The 27,438-nt window shown below is 41.3% G+C and overlaps 1 protein-coding gene across 4 annotated transcripts; it reads left to right on the top strand.

The window, feature by feature from the left end:
• The first annotated feature begins 2,473 nt into the window (after positions 1–2,473).
• Positions 2,474–26,874, top strand: CILK1 (ciliogenesis associated kinase 1). Of its 4 annotated transcripts, none has more exons than XM_082301675.1 (14): positions 2,474–2,606; positions 6,024–6,285; positions 8,194–8,248; positions 9,762–9,883; positions 11,131–11,210; positions 13,500–13,632; positions 14,051–14,222; positions 14,783–14,950; positions 17,238–17,534; positions 18,596–18,786; positions 19,330–19,484; positions 20,856–20,987; positions 22,671–22,784; positions 23,252–26,874. In XM_082301675.1, exons 2-14 carry the CDS (start codon positions 6,185–6,187, stop codon positions 23,404–23,406), a joined length of 1,875 nt encoding a protein of 624 aa, XP_082157801.1. In that variant the 5' UTR covers positions 2,474–2,606; positions 6,024–6,184; the 3' UTR covers positions 23,407–26,874. The 4 variants fall into 4 exon arrangements, with proteins under 4 accessions (XP_082157801.1, XP_082157803.1, XP_082157802.1 ...); XM_082301677.1 differs by having other exon boundaries at positions 17,238–17,495; XM_082301676.1 differs by lacking the exon at positions 2,474–2,606 and adding an exon at positions 3,506–3,567.
• Positions 26,875–27,438: the final 564 nt, after the last annotated feature.

Consider the following 27,438-nt stretch of genomic DNA (forward strand, 5'->3'; position numbering starts at 1 on the left):
CTGTCCCAGTACGCACCGCGGTCCGCGCCGCCTCTGCCGCCCGCGGGGGAGCGGCGCAAGGCCTGCTGGGGAGCGTAGTCCGCGGCGGCATACCACGGGAAGGGTTGTGGAGCAAAGGCTGCCGGGAATTGTAGTCTCCGCGAATGGAAATCCCGGCAAGAGGGATCCCACGGGCGGGAGCCGAGGTAAAGCGGCGATGTCCGCGAGCCGCGATTTCCGCTGTGACTGTGGTCAGGCCGGGACCTGGCACAGGCGAATTGTCGACGGGTAACGGGAGCGCGCTCAGTGCCGCGGCTGCGGAGATAACAGCGGTGCCGAGGCCATTGAATCTCGTGGCCCTGGTCATTTGCCCGTCCAGTTCAGTGAGCGCAGTTATCACCTGCTGTCAGCACACGCCTCGTCAGGTTTTCTAAAATTGGACTAAACCTATTTTTTTAAGCGTATCACAGTCTTTTTGTTCCAGAAGAAAACCACGTGTATGGATCGGTGAACCTTTGTGCATGTCTACTGCCCTGAGCGTTTTGAGGAGGAGGAGGAGGAGGAGGAGGAGGCGGCGGCGTGTGTCTTCTCTGGAGGGGTAGGTGAGCGCTCAGGCCCGGGCAGCGGGAGCAGGAAATGGGGATGCAAGGGCTGTGGGAGCCGGCGTCAGCAGTGCGTTTCAGATCCAGGTGACTGTAGAGCTGCTCTGGAGAGGAGAGCGTGAGAGGCAAGGGAGCTGCCCGACACGCCGGGCGCCGATCCCTGGGCGGGCAGCCGGAGGTGGTGCGGAGCAGCGGGGACTGGGTGCTGCTGGCGTGCTGGTCGGCCCGGTGTGAGCAGTGGAGATGACAAAGCATGACCACTTGAGGTTTTGATATGGGGTGCTCATGGCTACAACTAGTTACCATTAGTGCTGCTTCTTGTTTGGAGTTGGAGTCAAAGCTGCTTTTCTCCTGCCTGGGTGTGCCTCTTCTTAAGTATTAAACATTAGATATTAGTAAAAAATCCTTTAGTGTGAGGGTGGTGAGGCACTGGCACAAGTTGCCCTGAGAAGCTATCCCTGGCAGTGTTCAAGGCCAGTTTGGATGGGAGTCTGAGCAACCTGGTTTAGCAGAAAGTTCCCCTGCCCATGGCAGGGGGCTTGAAATTAGATGATTTTTAAGGTAATTTCCAATCCAAATAATTCTATGATTCTTTTGGGAATGAAAAAGCCTTGCCTCTAACAACAGAAAAACGGCGTCCAATGACTGTCGCTGGGCTGAGTGCTAATATGTGGTTATGCACATGGGATGTAATACAGGTGGCTTAAAGCAGAAGTCTCATGTAAGTGTACACTGCTCCTCCTGGCTTCACTGAGAATCATGCCTGTCTGTTGGAGGGAATTTGAGTCTTTATTATATATTCATGTAAATGTAAAGATAAGCCTCTGACTAGATGGGTTGGAGAGAGGCACCCAGAGCTTTGTTTTTCCCCACACCTGTTCTAGCAAATGAATGTCTCGTCCTACCCTGTACTCCTGAAGTACAGCACCAGCTCATCCTGTCTTTCCATACCCTGGGAATTAACTCTATGATTTACCTTTAAAACCTAAGCGATGAAGTGTAAAAAGAAGTGGAGACTTTCTGAATCACTATTACAGTCCTCATAATCAATTGTTCTTGAACAATTTTTTGTTCCTTGTTTTCGTTTTTCTGCCATTCCTGGTATGTCTTAGGCTGACCCTGTCAGAGCCAGGGTGAGCTGCTGCTGCTTGTATGAGGAAGGTACAGGCCCCTCTAGCAGCACTTAAGATGTCGATATTCTTCCCATTTGTTCACAATTTAGTATTTCTGCATTCTAGTCTTGTTTAAATTCTTCTCTACGATGTGGGAGAGGCCCATCACCGTTGTGGGGTTTTTGTTTGTTCGGCTGGGTTTTGTTTTCACAGAATCACAGAACTGTGAGGGTTGGTAAGGACCTCTGGAGGTCATCTAGACCAACCCCCTTGCCAAGGCAGGGTCACCTAGAGCAGGTTACACAGGAGTACATCCAGGTGGGTTTTGAATGTCTCTGGAGCGGGAAATTCCATGACCTCCCTGGGCAGCCTGTTCCAGTGCTCTGCCACCCTCAATGTAAAGAAGTTCTTCCTCACGGTTAATGGAACTTCATGTGTTTTAGTTTATGGCCATTGCTCCTTGTCCTGTCACTGGGCACCACTGAAAGAGTCTGGCACCATCATCCTGGCACCCACCTTTGAGATACTTACACGCATTAACGAAATTCCCTCCCAGTCTTCTGCAGACTGAATAGGCCCAGCTCCCACAGTCTCATAAGAGAGATGCTCCAGAGATGGTTTTTGGTTTTTTTTCGTTAAAACCCAGCTCAGCGCCCCCTCTGCGGGGGGGCCGGCCCGGCGCCCTCGGCCGCAGTCGTGGGGCGCTGTCCCCCCGCGGGGAGCCCCGGCGGGCCGGGCCGGGCCGGGGGTGCGGGGGGCCGGGGCGGGGCGGGGGCCGGGGCCGCGCCATGGGCCGAGCGAGGCCCGCGCGGGGCCGCCCTGGGCCGCAGCTGCTCCGCGGGGCGGCGGGGCCGCGGCGTCGCCATTCCGGGCCTCTCCCCAGGCCGGGCCGGAGCGGGGAGACGCGTCCGTGGTGAGTCCCGCCGGGCACGGGCACGGGCACAGGCACGGGCTGGGGGACCCGCGTTCCGGTACAGCGAGGAACGGGAGCGGGGGCACTCGAGTGTACAGCGACCGTGGCTGGGATCGGGCGCCGCCGCAGCGCGGAGGCCGGGCGGGGGCTGGGACTCGGCCTGAGTGGCGGACCCGCCATCGCACATCTGTGCCTGCCTTGGTGCGCAGCTCACGGGGCACCCCCAGAGCCCTCTGTAACAAACTCGGCAGCCGCTGGGACCGCACCCATGGACACCCACGGCTTTGGACCGCGCCTTTCTCAGCGCTTCCTACTAGTAATACCTTCGAGTAATTGCCGGAGCACAGCGCAAGTTTAAAAAGGCACATGCTGATTGTTTACTGTCTGCGTTTCTCAGCTGTGGCAGAGTGAACCAGTTTCGCTTTCAGTTCTCGGCGCTTCAGCCCTTCAAACAGGAGTGGATACATATTTAAAGGGTTCATAAGCTAAATAGTAGGTTTGAGTTGTACTTAGTCAGAACGTAGTCTCGATGCATTAAATTAAGCTTGCTGTTAAAGGCGCATTACTGGTTGATTTCTGCGGGGAAAAAGTTACAGGTAAGGTAGAGTCTGAACACGGTGTTACAATATGGTGAAAATAAGGGGTTTACATTTTACTTTTAGTATCAACACACCTTTTACTTCAAGATATTTTTGCAGTTTATATTTGCATCCTCTAACGATGTGAATTGGTGTAGATAGTACTTTTAAATTAGATTATGCATGTTGTAGCTCTGCAGACTGCTTTTCGGAGACTCATGCTCTTTTCAGTGATTTCAGTGGGACTCAGGCGAAGCAGTTGAAGGCCAAGTAAAGCAGATTTTTAAAAACAACTTCACTATGAAGTTCAAGAAGAAATGGTGCTGATTGAGTTACCCAGAGAAGACTTTTATTTGGGGTTTGGTCAGTGGGTTTTCATACAGGTGGGTTTTTGCTTCCATAGGAGCTGGGGTAACTTCTGTGCATCCTGGACTGTTTTTTAACATGCATTCCTAACTGAAATCTCTGTTTTCTGACTGATTTGTTTCTTGGTTGGTTTTTTTTTGTTTGTTTAGTTGTTTTTTTTGTTTGATTTGGGTGTGGGTGGTTTTTTTGTGTTTTGGTTTTTTGTTTGTTTGGTTTTGTATTTGGGGGGTTTTTGTTTTTGGTTTTTTTGGGGTTTGTTGGTTTTATTTGTTTGGGGTTTTTTGTTCAGTTTTTTTTTTGCTCTGCTCACCTTTATTCCTCAAAAATATTTCAATTAGTCTATTTTGGTCACATTTGACACCAGAGCTGGGATTGCAAAGATAATTTCATACAAGTTTTGTGAAAATTGGTGGTTGTGGAAAGGAGAGGGACTTAAATTAGTATCCTCAGCAAGGAATAAGCAGTTAGGTTCACCACTTCATCTGCTCAAGAGACATCAGACAAACAATCTATCCAGCCACTGGTGATTATTGCTAGTAGTGTTACACATCTTTAGTTTTGCTGTGGTTATCAAACATGAAGCAAGGGTGCTCCTCCACTCTTCAGTCACAGTTCCCTGAAAGGGATATGTAAATGGTAAGTCAGGGACAGCATAGGAGTCTGTGAATTGTAAGACATCACATCTGTTAGGGTCACAGTTTCAGAACTCTGTTGTTAGGGCAGTATGTGCTGAAAAGTCCACAAGTCCCATCTGTGTTGATTTGAAATTACTGTATAAAATTGTTTGAATATTAATAAATTTTAGATTTTCAGACTAAAAGAACATGCAGGGATTTGTTGGTGTTTGAAATTTTGTTGCCAAGGATCTGAATAAAGGCTTCTGAGTTGCCATCCAGTCACTGACCAGCTGGAGTAACCAGCTTAAAGCTTTTTAACCTGGATGCAGATCATAGAACATAGCTTTATGCCATTCAGGTGCACAGCCTGAAAACCAGCCAAAAAGGAACTGGTACTCCAAACTGCTGTTGTTACAGACAGGCTCTGTGTTCCTTGGCAAGTAGTACAAAATGTGGGATTAGATCTCTAATGTAAGGTGCTCAGTTCTGGTTCTCTGTAGTAGTGTGTGGAGAGAAACAGGTACTGCTAGAGGGTAGTTCCTCCTGCCTGAGACACTACCCAGTGTCTGAGATAGGTTTAGAGACATGCTACTCAATGGGTAAATTGTCAAAAGGTATGTTAACTTCGCATTTCCTGATCTTTGTTCCTGTATCAGTATTAGTAGGACTAGTAGGCTTAGAAGATGGAAAATAAAGGATGTTCATAACATCTTGAATCTACTGGATTGTGGCTCTGCAATGATGTCAGTTCAGAGTTCTAGTAATATAATCCCATTACTTCTAAAATCATAATACAGCTTTGTGAAATAAGAGAGATATAAGGCTACTACCAAAAAAAATTGTGAAAATGTAGTTAAAATACATGTTACAGAAGGCAAAAGTCACAAGCCATGAGTATTGCTGTCTTTTTTAAGAGGTGGAGAATAAGAGAACGTAGGGACCAAACCTTCCTTGCAGGGGAATTCTGTTTTATTTCAAATGTGTGGTTAGTTTACAAAGAATAGATTACATTTTTTCTAAACTGTAGTGGAGGAAATACCAGCAACAATTACATTAAACTAGAAATAAGAAGTTTTTTGCTTTGTTATGTAGCAGAGATTCTGTGGATGCCTCATCCCTGGAAGGATTCAAGGCCAGACTGGGTCAGGCTTTGAGCAGCCTGGGTACTGGAAGGTGTCTCTGCCCATGGCACAGGGGTTGGAACTAGAAGGTTTTTAAGGTCCCTTCCAACCCAAACCATTCTATGATCATTTTGTTCATACAGTGTCACAGCAAAAGATCAGGTAGATAATCTGATGTAGCTGCTACTTCTAGAAACCGATTCATGCTTAGAGTTACTGTAGTAAAATAATTTATTCTTACCTGACATGAATGTAATATTCTTCCTCTGAACACTTTAAGGGAATGCATATGGCTGTGCTCTCTCACATGGGATCTTATGGAAATTCAGGATATTGGTTTAACTGATGGCAGTGTGACTTGTAAGATGGTAACTTACATGTCTAATAATTTGACTAGGACAGATCCTCTCCTATTGCATTGTAAAGCTTCATTTTTTCTGTTACCAGACTGTTTTCTCCAGGCCGTGAGATTTTATCCTCTGACTTAAGCAATAGTGTCTCCCATCAGGGCTGTCTGCAAGCTTGCTGTAAGGTACCTTTAGCTTTAGCATAAGAGTGGCTTTGGGGAACATATCGAGTTACATCCAGATACAGGCTGGCCCTCTCTGATAAGAGACCAAGACGAGGGTTTGTGTATGGCTGATGAGGACTGTCCTCCTAGAGGAGAGTGGAATCTGCAAACAAGCAATCTCAGAAGGGTACAGAAATCAAATGGATTGTGTTCTGTGCTTTCAGACCAAAGGCTAAGTCTTGAAAACATGATTCCTGCAACTGTTCACACTGTCCTGAGTGCTCTATATTTATGCTGCCACAGAAAGAACTGGTTACGCTCGGAGGAGAAAAAACACAAGAAATGCTAAGGACTGAAATGCACTTGCAGCTAAAGTATCCTCATCATGAATAGGTACAAAACTATCAGACAGCTTGGTGATGGGACCTACGGCTCTGTTCTCCTAGGGAGAAGCATTGAATCTGGAGAGCTAATAGCCATTAAAAAGTAAGTGTTTTCATACATTACTTAACAATGGATAGTCCAGGTTTTTCTTTTCTAGGTCTGCATCAACTTGGTCATGCTGGTTTGAGTACTTCACATTTCATGCCACTTTTTTGTATGGAGTTGTATTGGGGCCACATGAAAAACTCAAGTTCCTTGTATCCTCCAAGGCCTCAGCAGGAGATAAAGAGGGTGAGATACATAGGCTTATCATAACAGCACTCTGCTGCTATGTGCAGTCAAACGTGGTATGTATTAGAGTATTCTGCAGTGCTGCTATGAAATCTACAGCCCTTTCGCTGCTGCTTACATGGAGCATATATTTTGTAGTCTAATTTTCAATGTAATAATAATACTGCAGTGATAATTAACAGAATTTATGTCATTGTCCATTATCTGTATCTTTTATGCTATTGCATATTGGTCTTTTCAGCTTAAGATTTTCCTTGAGAAATTCATTTGATTTTCTCTGCTGCTTTGGCAGTGACCTTAGTTTGTAAATGGCTTATTTGTCCTAGCTATGGTAAGAGACAGCTGTAAAGCATTGCAGGCACCTTCCTGAAATACCAACCAAGACCCAGGGACAGACTTGTCAAAAAAGCTTTCAGTACAATGGTGTTTTGTATGAGCAGTCAATAGCTGGCTTTATCAACTTTCTAAATCCTCTATGCTGAGGGTATTTTGCCTGTATCATACCTGGCTAGAGGCACCTTTGATTTTCAGTTTGCAGTACGGGAGAAACTCAGAAAAATCAGAACAAGCTAGAAGCATTCTCTTAGCGTACACGTTAGTGCCAGTCCTTTATTAAAAACAGAAGTGGCCTGGTAACTGAGTGCACAAGACAGTAACTGCAAAAACACTGCTCAGAAAAAAATAACCCCGACCCCTTTATGACATGAAGGGTTTGTAGTTCTTAAAACTACTCTAATTGTAAGAGCTGATTTCAAACTGGAAACTTGCTACAATAATATGTAATACTGAATTATCATTAAAGGCAAAGGCTCATATCTTCAGAGAGTGCCTAACTCCCTCTGAAATCCAGACTCTACACAGTTGAGTATTTTTGTAAGTTTTAATCTGTGATCTTCTGTGTGCATGTGTGTGTGAGCCTTCATCCTATTGGTCCTAAAGCATAGAGTTACATCTCAAAGAACTGAGTGGTAATCAAAATGTGTATGAGCACACAAAAATAATGTGTTCAGGGTTATATTCTGGCTTAGGAGAAAACTGCCATGCAGTTTGTTTCTGTTAGAGCAGAGTCGCTTATAAGCTTGAAGGGAAAAGCAGAATTTGACAAGTAATTGGCATGATAGATGCACCTTGCGAGGGAAGGAGAAACATAGGGAGCAGTGGACAAAGGAAAACGTGGAAATACAGCAAGATACTAAAATTACAGAGAAATCAAAATATAGAGAAGAGGAGTAAGGAGAATATAATAGAATTGGAGACCCAGAGAAGTGGTTGGATCTTCATTTAATTTGTTTCAAAACTTTCCTCTGAGTTGTTCATAATTGTCAAAACTACCCTTGTTCCTTTTACAGACTCTACTCCACCACATTGTTATACCAGAAAGAAAATTAGCATGCCTAGGCTTGTTGAAGGCTCTGAATTATTTTCAGCAAGATATATATATATATATATATATATATATATATATATATATATATACACAGAAGAATGCACTCCCATGTAATAGTAATTATTATTTGAGTGTAATTCTATTTGAGTGTGTATTCTGGTAATTCTGTGTGAGTGTACCTTGTCTAGAGATGGAAAGTTTTTTGACAAAGGAACTAACATCTTCTATTTTGATGGAAGAACTGAATTGTTATGATGCAGTGAGACTTTTGGTTCTAAGAACAGTTGATGTTTTCAATGCATTAGTCATTATTTTCCCCTCTACTTTTGTAGAATGAAGAGAAAGTTTTATTCCTGGGAGGAATGCATGAACCTTCGGGAGGTTAAGGTACTTGTTTTCTTCAGTGGTTGACTTCAGATTAGACGATCACTGTCACATTTTGGGGTTACATCAAATTCTTTACAGCTCTTCCGTGAAAAACTACTCCCAGTGTGAGCTGTGGCATATGACATTACAGTTCTGTTTCCTGACTCTGCATTGGAAGGGAGTGTCTGTAGTCTTAGGAAAATGCTTATTGAAATTATGTAGTCTTGCAAAAAATCGTTTGATTGTAGAGAGCTGCTTCCTCCTTGCGGTGGAGGGGGGGAGTGTGTGAGTGAGAGCTTTCCTGTCAGAACACCTGGAGCTTTGGTGTTTGTTTTTCAGAGCTTTAGAACACACGCCCTTTGTGCAGCATTAACTTTTGTACATGCAGTTGTTTCTCTGTAGTTGGCTTGGGGGCAGACATTTAGCATGAAATTCTGATGCCAGTGAAACATTGGGGGTATGCTTTAAGGACCTCCTTAATTTATGCTCAGCACCGAAAACATGCAGAAAATCTAGGTCATTTTATTACAGTACCATGTAAAAATTAAGGTCGAATACACTAAAAATCTAAAAAAAATACCCAAAGAAGTGTATGTAAAGAAGGAAGACCCAAATATGCTAGTTTTGGCTGGGGTAGAGTTACTTCATGGCAGCTTCTCTGAGTCTGTGTTTTGGATTTCTGACCAAAAGAGTCCTGACAACACAGGCATGTGTTATTGTTGAGCAGTCCTTTCACAACCTCAGGCCTTCTCTGTCTTTCATGCTTCCCTGTCAGTGAGTAGGCTGAAGGTGGACAGAAGGCTGGGAGGGGACATAGCCAGGACAGCTGACCCCAGCTGACCGAAGGGACATCCCATGTGACATTGTGCTGAGCAACAAAAGTTGGGGGAAGGAGGAGAAAGCAGGAGACCTTCAGAGTGATGGCATTTGATTTCCCAAGTTACCATTATATGTGATGGAGCCCTGCTGTACTGGAGGTGGCTGAACACCTGCCTGCCCGTGGGAAGCAATGAATGAATTTTGTATTTTGCTTGCATGCTTGGCTTTTAAACTCTGTGTCTCGGCCTATGAGTTGTCTCACTTTCTGCCCTTCTGATTATTTTCCCCATCCCGCTTGGAGGGCTGAACAAGCTCAGCTGCCCACAGAGGTTAATCCACAGTACCAAGGAAGACTTTCCAGGGTTGTTTTCAGTCTTGACTCTGACCTGACTGTTACCAGTGCAGGTGCAAGAAGGATGTGAATTCTGCCATTAAAAAGTTACTTACAGAGAAAATGCAATTGTTTTGGTGCTTACAGTGGTAGCAGATAGCTGGCTTTTGAATGACCAGCGCATTAAATTACTACATAGGCTGTATATGTATGTGGTAGTACTTGGAGATCTGGCCTTTGTTCTCAGAGCTGTCTGATTATTTAAGACACCAAAGAGTTTTTGAAGTTAATTCTTCGACAACAGTTGAAATAAGTTGGGGTTTTTTTTCTTTTTTCACTATATTAAGACCCTTGTAAAATGCTGTTTGTATTTTCTCTTTCTAGTCTTTGAAGAAATTAAACCATGCCAATGTGGTAAAGCTGAAAGAAGTTATCAGGGAAAATGATCATTTGTATTTTGTGTTTGAATACATGAAGGAAAATCTTTATCAGTTAATGAAAGAGAGGTATGTAACAGCATCACCCATTCCTGATACAAATTAATTACTTTTGTAATGTGCTTTTAACACCCCTGTTACTGTTCAAAGGACTTTGGATCATTTGTAGGCTTAGATCACTATGGCTTAAAGCTGCAGGCTGTAGTGGGAGCTATGGCTGTCACCTTTGAGCATATCCAGGCCAGTCTAATGAGAGTTTCCAGTGTCTTGTCCCAGATTAATGTGGCAGGTGAGTAGGGTGCTCTTTTGAGAGATAGGAGCTGGGTAACAGCCCTAACACTGAGGAAGTGTTGGACCTAGAACTTTTGTCTATGTAAGTATTCCAACCATGCTTTTTTATAAGAGAGTGGTAGCACCACCTCTTCTTTTATGGCTTCCTCAAATAAATGAATAAATAAAAAGTAGTTGGAACAGTAATCAAGAGGTGTCAAATTTTGGGTTGCTTCCAGGAATTATTTTTCCTTGCAATTTGAGCTGACATGACCAAAGACTGCCTGTTTCATTCGTCACCATTCTTAATAAAATCTAGCTTTTTGATATTTGCTGGAGCATTAATAAAGTCTTAATTTTAGCCTTTGGGCCATGATAACATCCACCAGAGGATAACTGAGGGCAACATTCCCTTCTTTGAATTGTTTCTCTCTATAGACCATGGTATCAGCCTGGCAGACGACAATAATCTTCCTTGATTTAACAAAATAAGGTTATTGTTATAATATGTGAATGCTACATAAAATACCTTTTTAAGCATAAAAATACTTAGTATGCATGCACAGGTATAGAAAACTGTAGCTTAATTTGGCACATATGTATGGGTGCTGATTTTCAGTTATATGAAATAATGAACTTTGAAGAAATGATTCAAGTCTATAACCAATTATCTTCAGGAATTTCTTAGAAATGCTTGATATCCTACCTTCTTATGAAAACAAAAATCCCAGATGTCTTTAAAAGTATGCTGTGCATCATATTCTCTATGGTTTAGCTAGGCCTTGGACTTGTTAGACATTGTGTAAGTCAAACCTTTAAGAATGTGGTTTATTTGCTTAATTCTTAGTTAAATTGCCAGTTTTTTGCCAAAGGACTGTAGAGGAGAAAAGAATTTCTTCTGTAACTAAAAAAGATAATAGGCAAATACAAAAAGCTGACTAGCAGCTTTATTGTCGTTTCTACCTTTTATCTTTGGTTCATTAGAAAGCATAAGCTGATGTGTGAATTTAATAATTAATAATTATTTATTCCCTTTTATTCCACAGAAACAAACTGTTCCCTGAGTCTACTGTTAGGAATATTATGTATCAGATCCTGCAAGGGCTTGCATTTATTCATAAGCATGGTAAGTTACGTTTTCGCTATAAGCATTCTAAATTAGAGCCAGATAATGTTTGTGTAAGTTTTTTGATGAATATACTAGCAATTACATTACTAACTTTAGTAGGAGTGATCAAAAGAATAGCACTATATGAGAGATCAGGTTACTGAAAATACCTGTATTTTATAGTTGACTAATACTTCAGTCTGGAGGTTTGCTCAGTTCCTTGTCTGTAGATTTCCACTTTCTCAGTCTGGCAGCTGGCCACTCTCAAACTCATTGGATGTTAATGGACACATTACTTGATAGATTTAGAGGTCCCCTGAGAGTGAGAATAAAGAAGAAATGACTCTTTTCTCAAGGTACACACAGATACCTGAATAAAACACACATTCTCTATAAGACACATTTAAAGTAATAAAGTCTGAGTGACAAACAGCTTTTGTTGCATGGGCTTCCAACTAATTTTTCCAACAATGATAAAAGCTAAAGCTGATGTACGAGCCAGTAATAACAAGACCCACTTAACTAACAAAAAAAAAAAAATCTCAAACACCTTATTTCAATTATAGCTTCCTCACCATGTTTTGGTGACCTCTGCAATTCTGTCTGCTAGATACACTGTAGGGTCTGTTGCTGGAGAGCTCTCTGGGTTATCCCTTCTGATAAGGAAAACTGTGTTTTCCAAAATATTTTCAAGCTAATGGCTTTATTCGCTCTTCTGATGGGTTTTGGATACTCATCTGAAACCAAACTAAATTCTAGTGTCTGTTGCAGTGACATGTATAATCTGTGAAGATAGATTTTTGCATAATATTTTTCTAAGCCACCTTTTTTCAATAAATTGTCAGATGGATCACGGCCTTTCAGAACAGCTTTTATTGCTATTTAACTTACTGTAGCTGTGAAGACTGAACAGTTCTGTGTCAAAACTAACTGTCTTTTTCACTGACCTGCTACCACACTAGACTTTCACTTCTGCCAAGATGGTGCAAATCTGTAGTTAAAAACACCTGGAAATGTTTGGCAGGCCTGACAGGATGATTGTGATGGTATTGTGGCTCACAGTGTAAGAGTGGGTCTCCCAAGATTCTCTCTGCAACAGTTTTGGAAAAAATCACATGAACTTTTTTTCCCTCTCTGTATTTCTCTGTTCTGCTCCTGTATGGCATAGAAATGCTTGTCAAGTATACTTTTTGCATTCTTTGTCCATCCAAACTCTTAAGCATCTTCTTATATTTGAGCACACAATGGATTGCTCTTTTTACAAGTTTGTCATGAAATAAATTGCCTCACAAGCATTCTGTTGGTGCATGTCTGTGCAGCAAAATACAGAAGTGATTGCACTAAATGCTAAGAAAAGCCTTGATTGCTCTGCCTAGTACATTGCATAAAGAGGCAGTAGCTCAAGCTGGCACCAGAACGTCAACTCAACATCCCTAGGAAGGATACAGTGTCCTGGTTAGCAGATACCTACAGCACTATGTCTTCAATGCTGTTATACATTAATCTAACAAACAAAAGCTAATCTAGTTATGGTGGACAGTATAGACACATCCTGTGTGAATGTTTAGTCCATTCTCTGTGGGAGCATATTCAAACCCATGGAAGAAGTAAGCATATTGGAGTCTCTGAAAGGAGCTCAGTAAGGTAGTACAGAGGGAGCTGTATATAGGAACGGTGGTTTCAGATGCTTGCAAGAAAGAAGCATAAGGACAAGATTTGCAGGCTAATGGTGGAAGCAAATTTCAGAGACAGTAGTCAGTGATACTCCAGTCCTCTTCTCTCATTTGTATTGAAGGAGCTCTTGCGAAACATTCATTCATGATCAGTTCTTGCTGAATGCAGAGGGCACTAAAAAAAATACACTGAGATCTTCTTACAGGATGATGAGTAGCTGAGTGCTTGCAGATTATGTTCTGAGATTTAAAAAGTTCAAAATGCAAAAACCCCCTCATTTTCATTTATATTGTTTAAAACAACGTTACGTAACTGATCAATAACTTCATTGGGCAGTTTCCATTTAGAATGAAGCTAGCATTAAAATGGTGTAGAGAAGTCTCACTTTCTTGAAAGAGCTGTCTGACTGAATGCTCTGAATTGTTACAAGATAGCCAACTTGTGTATACTGTTTTTCACAGTCCAACTGTACAACCTTGTACTGACCAGCTCTGCTGATCACTTAAGACTTTGACGTCTGTGTGATGCTGTTCCAGCTTCAATGCTAAGAACTAAAATAAAACAATCCAGTTGGGAAGTAAAGGATACAGCTATGACATTGCAATCCACATCAATATTTCATTTGAATTTCAGGGTTCTTCCACAGGGACTTGAAACCTGAAAATCTGCTTTGCATGGGACCAGAACTTGTGAAAATTGCAGATTTTGGCTTAGCCCGAGAAATCCGATCTCGACCTCCTTACACCGATTATGTATCCACAAGATGGTAAGTGCTAGTACTCAGCTACATTGTAGGAACTTGACACTTTAAAGCAGTACAGTGCTGAATTTGTGCTGATCGTTATACCACTTTTAATGCCTCCTCCTTATGAAACTTTTATTTATTTAAGGTTGCCATAATTTGAAAAGCTTCAGTTAGTGCAAGACAGATTACAGATGGCAGGAGCACAGAGGGAGTGGGGTAAGGCAGGTGGGAACATGCTAGGATTGTTGCATGTCAGGAAGGTATAAGAGAGTTTACAGAAGCTTATGTAGTTTTAATCAAAAAAAGAAAAAGTCTGTGTACAGGAGAGGAGGTTTTTAAAGGATGTTTACTCTTAATAGCAAAGAATGAAGAGGTGAGTGATTTCATGTATGTTTGAATTGTGTTGATTGTTGGGGTTTCCTTTTCTTTCTTGTTACAGGTACAGGGCTCCTGAAGTCCTTTTGAGATCCACCTGCTATAGTTCTCCAATCGATATTTGGGCTGTTGGTTGCATAATGGCAGAAGTTTACACGCTGAGGCCTCTCTTCCCAGGCGCCAGTGAAATTGATACTATATTCAAAATTTGCCAAGTCTTAGGGACCCCAAAAAAGGTAACTGAAGTGGTGTTCCATAGTGCAGTAATCCTGGAGCTGTTCTACAATACACAGTGACACAGTAGCAGTAAGCATAAAAATAATAAATTTTCCTCTTACTGCTAATTTATGGTATTGATCTCAGATATAATAATCTAAATTAAAGCTTATTTTCTGTGCAGTAAACATTATGTAATTATGCTGTAAAAGCTGACACAGAGAGGAGGAGGAACAGATCCCTGAACAGCAAACTAGGTCCTTAGACTGTGATTTCATTAGGTGGGAATTAAATTTTCTCTTGTACATTGCGTATAAACCTATGGTTTAAGAGGCTAAAAATTGGGATCATGGCGAGATTCCTATTTCCTGGTTCCGTCTGTGCCCTTGACTCTGTTGGATGTACAGCAAGACTCACCTCTCACCAGAGGTTTGAGGTGAAGATTTTTAGTGAAATTTTCAATATAAGTCCAGAACAAGTTGGACACAGTCTGTTACTGGTAAAATATGTGCTAGAGTGCTTAGGCACTGATACTTTACAGCTTGACCTTTTTTTGTGTTTGGAAATCTCATTCTTTCAGAACGACTGGCCTGAAGGCTACCAACTTTCAGCTTCCATGAATTTTCACTGGCCTCAGTGTGTACCTAACAACCTAAAAACTCTCATACCTAATGCTAGCAGTGAAGCAGTGCAGCTCATGAGAGATATGCTTCAGTGGGACCCCAAAAAGCGGCCAACAGCTACTCAGGTTTGATTTTGTTTTCTTTTTCTCGTTTCTGCTTGTGATTTTTTTTCTTTTACTGCAAGGAACAGTCATTTAGCAGTTGCTCAGGGGTGCAGTTCTTAGAAGGGAGAAGAGGAGAATCCAAGAACAATTTGCAAGACAAAGGCGGGTAATTAAGAGAGTGTCATCAGTCTTTTGCATGAAACATTAACTGCTTGGGGTATATGCTCGATGATCAAAGGTGTGACTGCAGCATGCAAATACACTTGAATTAAGTGTAACCCAGTCACTGTGAATAGCAGCAGAGTGAAGGTAGGATGTATGGCTGCAGGCTGTGATGCTGTTCTTTGCTGTTCGCCACAGAATGGCTGGAATCTGGTTCAACCACCTTGCCTTAGGCAACCTGTGCCAGTGCTCAGTTATTCTCAGAGTGAGAAAGTGTTTCTTGATGTTCAGAGGGAGCTTCCTGTGTTTCAGTTTGTGCCCATTGTCACTGGGCACCCCTGAAAAGAGACTCCATCTTCTTTGCACTTCCCCTTCTGTTTTTTTGCATACTTTGATAAGATCCTCAAGAACCTTCTCTTCTCCAGGATGAGAAGTCCCAGCTCTGTCTTTCCTCACATGTGAGATGCTCCAGTCCCTTAACCACCTTTGTGGCCCTTTGCTGGACTCTCCATTATGTCCATCTCTCTCTTCTGCTGGGGAGGCAAAAACTGGACACAGCAGTCCAGGCATGACCTCACCTGTGCTGAGCAGAGTGGAAGGATCACCATTCTCCACCTGCTGGGAACACTCCTGCTCAGGCAGCCCAGGAGTTAGTCTTACTTGCAGCAAGGGCGTATTTGGTAGATCATCCATGTTCAACCTGGTGTCTACCAGGTCCTTTCTTGCAAAGCTGCTTTCCAGGTGGTTGACCCCAGCATGTACTGGTGCATGTGGTTATTCCTTCCCAGGTGCAGGACTTGGTATTTACCCTTGTTAAGTTGATGAGGTTCCTGTCAGCCCATTTCACCAGCTTGCAGAAGTCCCACAGGATGGCGGCTCAACCAACCGGTGTGTCAGCCCCTCCTTCCACTCGTGTCATCAGCAGACTTCCAGAGGGTGCACTCTGCACCACCAGCTACGCCGTTAATGGAGGCGTTGAACAGTGTTTGCCCTGATAATGACCTCTGGGGAAGACAGATACTTCCTGGCCTCCAGCCAAGACTTTGTTCCATTGATCCACCACCCTTTGGCCTGGCCTTTCAGCCAGCTGTCAGTCCACCTTGCTCTCTGTTCCTCCAGCCCAGTGTTGCCTGGGTAAGGCTAGCTTTTGCAGGGCAGCCACAGCTCAAGTGCACTGCAGGTATGTTCCAACATCCTGTGCATAAGTATTGCCCAAGTCATCCATACTGCACATATGGGTGGTGGTAGCCACTGGTTTCGGATAGTACTCAATTAAATGAGCAGGGCACCTTTCGGAAAACAGATGCGATTCTGGGTTCAAATCTGACTTGACTTCAAGGGCCATAGCTGTACCTTTGTGATTTAATTAAACCTTCAGTACAAATTGCAATAAAAAGCTTGAAATCTAATTAAAACAGTTTAAAAGTGAAATAGATTAAGAACTCTCAAAGGTAACTAAAAACAAAAAAATACTGACTGTAACAGTATTAAGAGCATTAACAAATGTTTTACAGTAAAGTACAAATAGAGTGAGGAATCTGAGCTTTTAGAAGCTTTTTGCAGTAAGAGGTCTTTGGGAAGATGAGTATGCTTGAAGTAGCAAGATAGGCAGATTAATTTCCTTTACTGACAACTCCTTAATTACTTTTAAGGCAGGATAAGAGTACTTTTATTAACTTGTCTGTGAGAAAAGATAGAGGCTAATTTTCATAAGGGTTGTATTTCTTTCATTTCATTCCATCTTGGAGAATGGAAGACATGGGATGTCTCTTGGGGTCATTGAGTTTTGCTGGCTGAATCTGTAATGATGGGGGGGATGTGTTTGCACATGCACACATGGAGAGACAGCATGTAATGAAACATGCCTTTAGATGCCATATACTTGGTTAAAAATCTTAATTCTGCAGAACCTTTCCTTCTGTACTAGTCCACAGAGGATTTGATAACTCAGTATGTTTTGAAACTTCTCTACTATTGTAGCATTTTTTTGAAGTGGATTGTGCTCACTAGAATCTAGTGTTGAGAGATGGGTCTTCTGCTGTTTCCTACCCCAGAAAAAAAGGAAATTAAATTTTTATTGACACACAGGATTGGGGTAAATGAAAAACTATGGGTTTCTAAGCCTAATGTCTATATTACTTTTTAGGCACTTCGATACTCATACTTCCAGGTTGGGCATGCCCTGGGCATTCAGGAACTGGGAAAACAAAAGGAACTGCACAATAAATCATCTCTGCATATTAAGCCTGTCCCCCCAGCACAGCCCCCTCCGAAACCTAATGCCCGAATTTCATCAAGGCCTTTTCAACAAAGTCAGTCTTCCCAGCACGTGGTGTACGCATGTAAGACAGACAACTCTGGGGCTGAGCACGGTAACTACTTACAGGAGGACAAGTCTAACCAGGTTCGTCTGCCTGCAATTCACAATAAGGTTCCTCAGCAGGTAAAGGTCCATCTAGCATAAGATAAACTTTCTGATGTACTGCCTAACTTTTTTCCTTGTCTTTCTTTTCCTTGTTCTCTTTTAAGGTTCTTTACTGAAAGGATAGTGACTGGGAATAAAAAATGGTTACAACTTTCTGATAGAAACTGGGACTTAACTCTATTGAAATCTAAATCCAGTTGTTGTAAAACAAGCAAGTCAGTTTCTCATTTTAGAGCCATTTCGTGTTTCCCTTTGATGAAAAGCACCACTTACAGGATGACACTGATTTCATATCAGTAAAAAGGATGTACGGTGTTCAAACTATTAATGGGATTGATGCTAGAGAAAAAAGTATTAAGCTAAATAGTATGGAAATGAGGGAAAGGAGGCTATTGCCTTCATCCATTTATGGCATCCAATTTATTGACTGGGAATAGTATTCCCTTTGGTCTTCCATACTGAACGTGGAAACCAACAGATTGTTCTTTCAGCATGAGAATGTACCCTTCTTGTTGACTGATACGGAGACTGGATTAATAAGATAGATGACGAGAGCAGACAGTGTGAATCAGTCATAAGTAGGGTCTGTACTGGCCAGTGTCACACAAGGTCAAAATGTACTGCTGAGCCTCAGTGGCTGAAGAGACACAAATTTGTACCTGTGCTGTCCTGCAAGAGACAAACTTTTTTAAAATGTCTAGACTCAGGCTTGTGGAAACATAAGCGTTCATGCAGTTTCTTACTTCCAGCATGGGTCTAGAAGTAAAAATTGAGCGTAAGGTAATGGTTTGGGAGGTGCATACTGAAACATGAGTAGAACTGGAATTGAGACTTAAGAAATTTCTTCTTTTGTCAGTTCAAGACACTTTATTACAGGATGAAATGCAGAAGATAAGTAATAATGTCAGCAGGCTACAGATTGTGTTCTTAGCACATTTAATGGAAGATGAAGATTGTGTTGTTACAGCTCTATTACCACTATTACTCTTTGAGATAGAGAAAAAAAAAATCCTCTTTGTTCCTGTCACCTGATTTATGGCCTAAGCACATGGGTTTGTTTCTTATCAATCTTCATACAGAAAACATCTGCTGGGTCTGAGAATATAAATGGTGAACTTAAACCAAAACCTAGGCGAAGATGGGGACATCTTCCCAGGACAGTTAAGAGTTCTGAAGACTGGGATGACTTAGAAGACCTTGATTTCACATCTTGCATCATGAGAATGGACTTGAAAAACAAAAAGAGGCAGAATGATGAAACTCTTTGTAGGTAAGGGGCTTCTTATGTGCTTGTGCTGTTTGGTCTATTTCTTTGGCCTTTTCCTCTTTCTTAGTGCTGTTGCTCTTCATGCTTTCTTTGTATCTGGAAATGTATTTCTATACAATTTTGTATTCTTTTTTTCTTCCCCACTGAAAAAATGGGCTTAAGTTTCCCCAGGTTAATCTTTGAACATATACTTTGGATTTTATATGCGGAATATTTTGACATACTCCGTGCATATAAACTGTTTTGGACAACTCTAAGCTGCAGTTTCCATGGATGGTATACAGAAGAGAGAAAAACCTACTGAGTGATTTATAAAAACTTTAAAAGCAGTATATAAGGGAACTAGAAGTACAAATGTGATTTTCAGGGGCACTTGTATGACTTCAGGTTGATAATATTCCCTGTTGTCTGTGTGCTTACAGTGTAGCAAACACAGAAGGAAATGATTCCTGGAGATGGGATGGAGTTGAGAAAGCCATCTGTGAATAAACATGTGCTGCAAGAATTGGATGTGTACCAATATGTGTACCAATTTTTGAATTACAGATTTGAAAGCATTTTGAATCTGAAGCCTTCGGATGCTGTAGGCTCTGGCAGCAGTGCCCGAACTTCCCATGCAACCTTTTTGCAGCAGGATGCTCCCACACTGAGAGTTTCTGCAGCAAAGCAACACTACTTAAACCATTCTAGGTATCGACCTGGTTAGTAAAAAATACTTTCCTTTTCTTCCTGCAATTCCAACAGCAGTATGAAATAGTCATTGGTACATTAGCTGTTATCCTTTCACCTTGTGGAAGGGGGCTACTGCTTAAAGAACATGAGGAGAGAAAGAGCTTTGCTACTGTAGATGGCCGTGACACAAACTACATTCTAGCAGTCTAGCAACTGAGAAGTGCTGCTTACAAACAAGGGGACAGGATTGTTGGTACTTCCTTCTCCTGATGGATACTTTTATACTTGGAGGTGTGTTAGAAGATGTCTGTATATGTGCCAAACTATTCCCTGTCTCCCTAACAAGTATAAGACTAGTCTTCTAGACTGGGAAAGAAAGTGCCGTGCATTTACCTCATGGGTGTATAATACCATGAACAACAGGCTAACTAGTAGTGGGAATATGCTTTGCTGTAGTTCGAAGTTAAGTAAAATGCAGATCCATGTCTCTATAGAGAATTACATGCCTGTCTTCATGATAACCTCTGCTATACTGAGACCAGTGCTGGGGCAGGATGAAGTACAGGAGGCAGACAGCATATCTGCTAGTATTTAAAATGAGCTGAAGTGTATTCTTTCTCATAATGGCTATTCATAAAAGTAGTGTTAAGTATTCATTCACTTGTAGTACTAATGCTTCAAAATGAATTAAGTAAACTAGAAGGTATTATGACAACAAACTCAGTCTTTTTTCATGAAACAATTAATTGACTTTCAAATTGTCTCTCACTTAGGTAGTTTTGGTAGCTAAAACTTGTTTTACTAGAGGAGGTTGTAAAACACATTGATCCCAAGTCTGCTTTAGCCTTATCATAAATTGTGGGTGTGTCCTTGAATGTTAGGTACCCTCCTTAAATATGGGCTCTATGTTAAATACAAATAATAGGTGACATCTGAACTGTACTGCAAATTGTTGGCATAATCTGTGCTTGCAGTAGAGACACCAAAGATGAGTACAGTACTATGAGAAATGGAATTGCTAGTATTGCCTCTCAGGTTATGTTGTCACCGTTAGGCTTTTATGGGAACTGTAGATTTCATGTACATAGCAAGGTTCACCTTCTGTGACTTGAGAATATTTGCGGCCCTGATGTAAGGATCCTGCCCTGTGATCTAAGCAGCCATTGATGCTAGTGGAACTACATACATTGTGATGTTTGCAGATTAGGGCCTGTGGCTAGTTACAGCATTGCTGTATTATGAGAGGATGGGGAGTGACCCAGAGAGTTACTGAAAGGGAGAGATTTTGGTTAAGTTGAACCAGACATCTCCTCTAAGACTGTGCATCAGGTGGAATGCATGCAGGCCTGTGTGGCAACAGGAATTTTAATGAAGTAATCTTTGAATTTTTTGCAATATAGGAATAAGCACAAGGAATAGCATAGTCTCCACTTCAAACAAAGAGTCTGCTCCATCTCATCCCTGGCCCAGTTCTGGTTTGTCTGGGAAAACTTCTGGTTTGGGAGGAAGTACTACCAACAGGATGAATTCAGGTAAGAAGGTGTGCTAAGACTCTGAAAAACAGTAAGTGATGTCTCTGCAATTCCCCACAGGTGTATGTTGGAGTGATCCATTCCCAAAACACTGTCAGCTCCTAAGATACCTGCTACCTTGTCTTTGTGTTAAAATTGGTTATGAGTACTCTTCTTTGGGAGACTGCCTTAAACTGAAACATAGTCGTATCTTCTAATGAATCCTCACAAGTCTGAAGTACCCCATGCATAGAAGGCTGGACAGCTTAGGTCTGTTCAACCTGAAATACTTCATCTTGCTTTCAGTTTCCCTCCTCAGTTTTTTTTAAGTCATATTTTCTGGTTTCCAGAGCATTTCAGTCCACTGGCTGCATAAATGGCTGTCACCACAGGAGGAAGCTGGTATAAACTGAACTAGCCATACACACCAGTCTTCTTACATGAATAAAGCGAAGAAAACCTATCATTATGTCTTTTAATTGAAGTTGTTTAAAATAATGTAATAACTGTAGTTTTAAAAATTCAGACAAAAAGCAAAACTTTTCAATTTTTCTTCTTCAGGTTTTTTTTGGCATTTGGTATTTCAGGTATTTAATCACTGTTGTTTGAGTTGAAGTAATTAATTTGTAGATTTTTACATTAGATTTTATCAGATACACTTAAACATGTTGATGTTTCTAGACTCTATCTATGTATTTCCTCTCTCAACTGTGGCTTCAGGTTTTCATGTGATACAGTTCTGCAGTGCCAAACTTCTTTTCTGTATGTTGTTTAGAAAGTATTTTATTGCCAAAGTTTGTGTTGAATCTTGGCCCAAATAAACATTTTGGACCTCTAGAAGCTCAGGTTAAAAAAAAAAACCAACCCAACTTAAAATTTTGGATGTAATTTAATCAGAAAATCATTCTTTAAAGATTCAAGATGGGAGGACACTGTAAACAGCTAAACTACATGAGAACCTTTATATAACGTAGCATGTCTCCTTCCTGGCTCTTCTAGAAGTTTTTGCTTCTTTTGTAGCAGCATAGAATGTAATTAGTTTTTTCTCTTTTTTATTTATTACCATCATTTCCCACAATAGGCTTTGCCACCGCTCTAGTACAGCATAGGCATGTGTGCAATGGTCTGTGCATGATATCTTGTTTAGTGTCCATCTGTGCTATAACTCTAGACTGTTTTGTTCCCTATCTATGGCTTATCCTACAGGTCAGTCAAAGCTGCTCATCTTAGGGACAAGTTTTGTAACTGGCTTTTAAAATTTGAAATGTGACTCTGTACCAGATTTTCAAGTTGTGCTCTCACAGGCTTCAGTAAGAGCTCTGTGTAGTACCAAAGCCCCAGACTCACCACATAGACACCAAGAGTCAATATACTCTTAGCACATAGTTGCTGAAAGTCAAACAAGATAATTCCAACTGAATGCTAAGTTTTGGAAGCTTGAAAAAACTGAGATGTATTCTCCCTGACAGGTACAATTTGTAACTGTTTTCCATTCATCTGTGATGCAGTCTGATGCTGACAGTCTCCCAAATGCAGGTGTATATATAGGAGCTGTGGATTTCTAGTGTCTTCAATTAAGTTCTTGTTTTGATCAGTCCATGATCAGGCTTGGTCTTGAATGTGACCCCTCAGGGCACACCTTTGTCATCTGTTGATAGTATGGGAGATCCATTGTGTTCAGATGTTCCTTGCCATTTCTTTCAGGGCCCATAGGATCAAGTGGTCTAACGAGTGCTTATGTCCCTTCGTTTCTGAAGAAGGAAGTAGGCTCTGCTGGGCAGAGGGTTCAGTTAGCACCAGTTGTGGATCCATCTTCTGGTAAGTATAGTACCAGTGTTCTCTTGGTCCCTTGGTCAGTACTCCAGTAATGCTGTATGTATGCAGCACTGAACTGCTTACCTTTGCTTTATTTTATTTGTCAATATATGACTGACTGGAAGTATTGTTTGTAACCTCTCCTTCATATGGCAAAGGATTTTCTTTATGTTTACTTTTGTTTATTAAATATGTGGGTTTATCTACAGCCTGTTTCAATGGGACCTAGAGGCTGGTGTGAGAGCTGGCACAGAATTCACGCTTGTCCCATCAGGGATGTAAATAGTCTTTGTCTGCTGAGTCTTTAGAGACTGGATGCACTATTGTTTCACATCAGCAAACTCTGTTAAAAAAGGAGGCTTATTTCCTGAAGAAGTAACTGGACCTGCATCCAGTTGTTGTTCAGTGTGGATGCAGTGGATGTTCAGTGTTCACTGAACCTTTATATCACAGAATTTTTTGTCCTTTAGATTTTGCTTCTCTGACGTCAGTCAGACCCCTTCTTGGATGGCCCTCGTTCAGTTCACCTACCAAGAGCTCACCGAGGTTAATGCCTCTCCCGCCGGCCGCGGAGCCGATCCATGGGCGCGTAGACTGGTCTGCGAAGTACGGCGCTCACCGGTGACCTGTGGAAATACTCTCTGACCAGTGCATGCTTCCCAGGAAATGGCCAACGTGAGACCATTTCAGACATGTATAGGTTTATATACCTGTACCTTTAAAAGAAGCAGATCTTCCATGAATGAGACATTTTTTTGAAGGGGTTTTTTACTTATTTGCATTAATTTGAATGCAGTCTTGTACCTTTTTGTATAAAAATGTTTTGTTATGTACTTGGGTCCAATTATTTTCATAAAACTGATACATTTTGTATATAAGGCTTAGGGGATTTGGCATTTTTATACAGCAAATTTTTATAATGAACTTTTTAAAAAAATTAACTTTTTTGTTAAACTTTTTGATAGAAGTGGATAAAAATATGTGGTGCAATATTGCAGTGAAGGAGAAGTACTGAGGAAGCAGCATTCATTACACATTTTCTAAAGTTTATGTGCTAATTGAGGCTGTGTAATTTCAGTGATGCCATGTCTCAATGCCACACTTCTGTTGTCTTATGATCATTTGCCTTTGTACTGGCATCAGAGGAGTGACTTAACAGTCTACACTCTCCTTTACAGTCACTGAGAGACTGCTGAATGTCAGTGAGAGGCACCTTTTTTAAAATTTATTTTTGCCTTTTAAAAGTTTTTTTGTTGGACTGCAATCCAAATTTACCAAATCTGAGGACTCTTGTTTGGTGAAGGGTATTCTTCTCTTGATCCATTTTCTGACAGAGTGTTCCTTTTTCCTGCTTTAAAGTTGTTCTTTGGCATTGTTCACTATGAAATAGAATGTGAACCTACCTCTGTTAAATTCATTTAAATGTTCCAATGGTTTCTAAGGAGAAAAAGCAGATTCTGTTTCTTCTTTTTCTTTCGTTGTGAATATAAGATCTGAAGACCTATTAAAGACTGTATTAACAATTAATAGTAAATTAATAAAATTAATAAAACTGGTTTCAGAGTAACAAAATATTAATGATATGCCAGCAACAGAGTTTAAGGAAACAAGATCTATGCAGCTGACTTACTTTTCACAACTGTTTTAAATCACTGCTGTTTTAAATCACTTAAGAGGGAAAAAACCCCCAAAACAACCCAGAGGAAATAAGTCAGTCTAAGCTTGCTTATGTTTATACTCAGTTCTTCTTCACACAATACATCTTCATTTACAATGTGAAGAATATGTCAACTTCCATAAATTAGGCCCAGAGGCTCTGCAGGGAAAGATGGGATCTTAACGTGATCCTGTTAAGAAAATGTTGTAAAACTGTGGTTGATTTCACTGAAATTTATACAGTTCTTTGAAGAGCAGTTTAACTCAGTTTATAAGAGAGAATGATTTATATCAACTTAGAGAGAAAAGAAAGTAGCCCCATAATCTGCTTTAGTTCTGCTCTGGAAAGGAGTGCCAGAGTCCAGCTATCAGCAGAATATTAATTTAGGTCACAGTCAGCATTTGTCTATTCCTGCACCTCCTTCTACAGAAGAAAGATAAAACTGTTCAGTGCTGTGGGAGAACACCTTCCGTAGCTGTGTTCTGGAGCAGTGCTGCCAAAGCTGAAGTGTTCTGAGAGAATGCATCTTCCTGCAGAAGTGTGCAGAAATGCTTATCTTTCTGAGCTCATTGTGAGATCAGCTCAGGCAAATGGTTTATTTATGAGACTTAAACGCAGCCTGAAGGGATCAGAGCAGGTGCAGTTCTCAGCTCCCAGCCCTTTCACAGGAACTGAAGGGCTTGTGTGCCAATGAGATCCTCTCTGTGGGATCTTCTGGCGCACACACAAGGGCCAGCTGCTGTGGACTCCGGACTGAGAACAGATGCTGGCCGTTTCAGTGCTTCCCATGGAGAACGTGGGATTTCAAGGAATCTGCACCCTAGGTGGGCTGCTGGCTCAGTGCTACAGGGGGAACCCCGAGGAGCACTGGTCGCTGTTTGCTTTTATGGGCTCAGCCCACACTGAGACAGTACAAGACAAAGAGGGAGCAAAAGTGTGCATGTAAGACTTACACATGCCAAAGACATCTTCTGTGTCCTGCTGCTCTGTTATCTGGGCATAGCAAGTACTCACTCCAAACCATACCTAACTGCTTCCACAGCAGTGATGCCAGTGCTTACCAGGAAAGTAAAGCAGCCGTTTAATTTATAAAGCACACACTGGTAGGTGTCTGTGGGTAAGTGGAAAGGGAAATATGTATATTTGTGCAAGAACTGGAAAGATAGTTGTTTCTCTTGGTGGAAATAAATACCTGTATTTATGTCTACATACCATGTAATTTATTTTCTCACTGGGTAATTTGTCTTAAGAATGAGCACCCTGAACCTATCCTGGTATCCCTAGACCAAAGTAGGCAATTAAAGTAGTCTGGTCTGTACACTTAGTTCCTAGGAGTGGAAGGAGGCAGGCCATGAGAACAGGTGGCTGAGGCTTGGATTCATCATACCTAAGTGTTGAGCTCCTTTGTTGTGAGGTGACTCACCCCTGGTGAGTGAAAATCATCTCGAAATCTGTCTCATTTGAGAACATGCAAACACTCTGGAGAGACCTGAGTCTCCACTAAGGAGGGGGACAACTCTGTGAGATTCAAGTAACACAGGATGAATCTGAACCTGGCCTGTAATCTCTGAACCTTTATCAGACCTTCGGTGATTTTTTTGACTATAGCACTCAGGCTTTAGTCAGTCCATCAAAAAGATTAGAAAAAGAAGCTGTACTTTTAATTTTTTTTTTTTTTTGTATCTCCTCCTTTCCTAAGTTAAAGCCTTTTATTTTGGGGAAAAAAAGCTAATAATATTGCATTCAAAATCACTGCTAGTTTTCACTTAGTGAGACAGAAAATTAGCTATATTTAATGGTTGAATCCTTTACTCAAGCAAATTCTTACTGAAGTTGGAAAAGTTCTTTTTGAGCAGGACAGAGGTGGGTTTATGTATTTTAACCATGATGTCTCTGTGCAGTACAGATACGGAAGAGATGGAGGTCTTTATATACTGAAATCTGGACAAGCAGCATATCTGAGAATTTATGATATGTAACCTCCTACCTTGTGCTTCAATGTTTAGCAGCATCTTTGTGGAAAATGTTTTTAGAATTGTACTGTTTACATTTTCTCAGGCTTAGGCATAACATGTAATAATAGTGACCACTGGAAATAAAGGAGTCTAACAGTGGATTCATTCACCTCTGTAATCCAGATTTTCCTAAAAGTAGTGTGTAAGTGCCATGATGTTAGCCAAAAAAAAAAAAAAAAAAAAAAAAAAAAAAGCCAGAAAACCCACTCCCATGGTGTTCCTGTATCTGATATGGCTGTTGATGTGAGCAGGATATTCCATAATGTGAAGACAAAAACATGTACTGAAAAAACATTTTAGAATGTAATATGGAAGGAGGGAGTAGAATTGTCATTGAGGGGAGAAATAATGGTTCTTGTTTATTCAGTGTTTTCGTTCAGAAACATTCTAAATGCTTGTCTCATTGCTTCTGTGTCAAATGTCCTGCCCAGAATAAAGTTATTCTTGAAGGAGTACTGACTGACTAACCTGCTCTTTTATTCAGTTTTTAATGAAAACACTTTAGTTTGCCTTTTGTTTGGTTGTTTTTTTTGTAGTTGGGGTTCAGTTTTTTAATAAGCCTTCTTGGAGGGGCACTGCACATTCACTGACCACATGATTCGAGTCTAAGAATGTAATTTCTTCAATATACTGTGAGCTCCATGTAAAGCTCATCACTGAGTCCTTCCTTGGATGTCAGCTCCTCTGAAACTACCTGCAAGACTGAATTATAACATGCATAACACTTCAGGAGAACAGGCAGCTGAACTAGAATGTTGTGGGTCCCTCCCAAGGGAAAATAATCCTATTCAATTCTAGTCTAGTCTAGTCTAGTCTAGTCTGTTCTGTTCTAGTTTTGTTCTCAGTGTCCTGTGTTACCTCTTTAGCCTTCTCCCCTGGCTTTCAAGGCAGTAGAAGCTGAAGACAATTTATAACTTACAAGCCCAGCCCTTTTGTTAGCTGTTTAAGTGGAATGAAAACCACTTGCACAGGTGAAGAACTAGAT

Source organism: Coloeus monedula (assembly GCF_965178545.1).
Source record: "Coloeus monedula genome assembly, chromosome: 2".
Classification (NCBI taxonomy): Eukaryota; Metazoa; Chordata; class Aves; order Passeriformes; family Corvidae; genus Coloeus; species Coloeus monedula.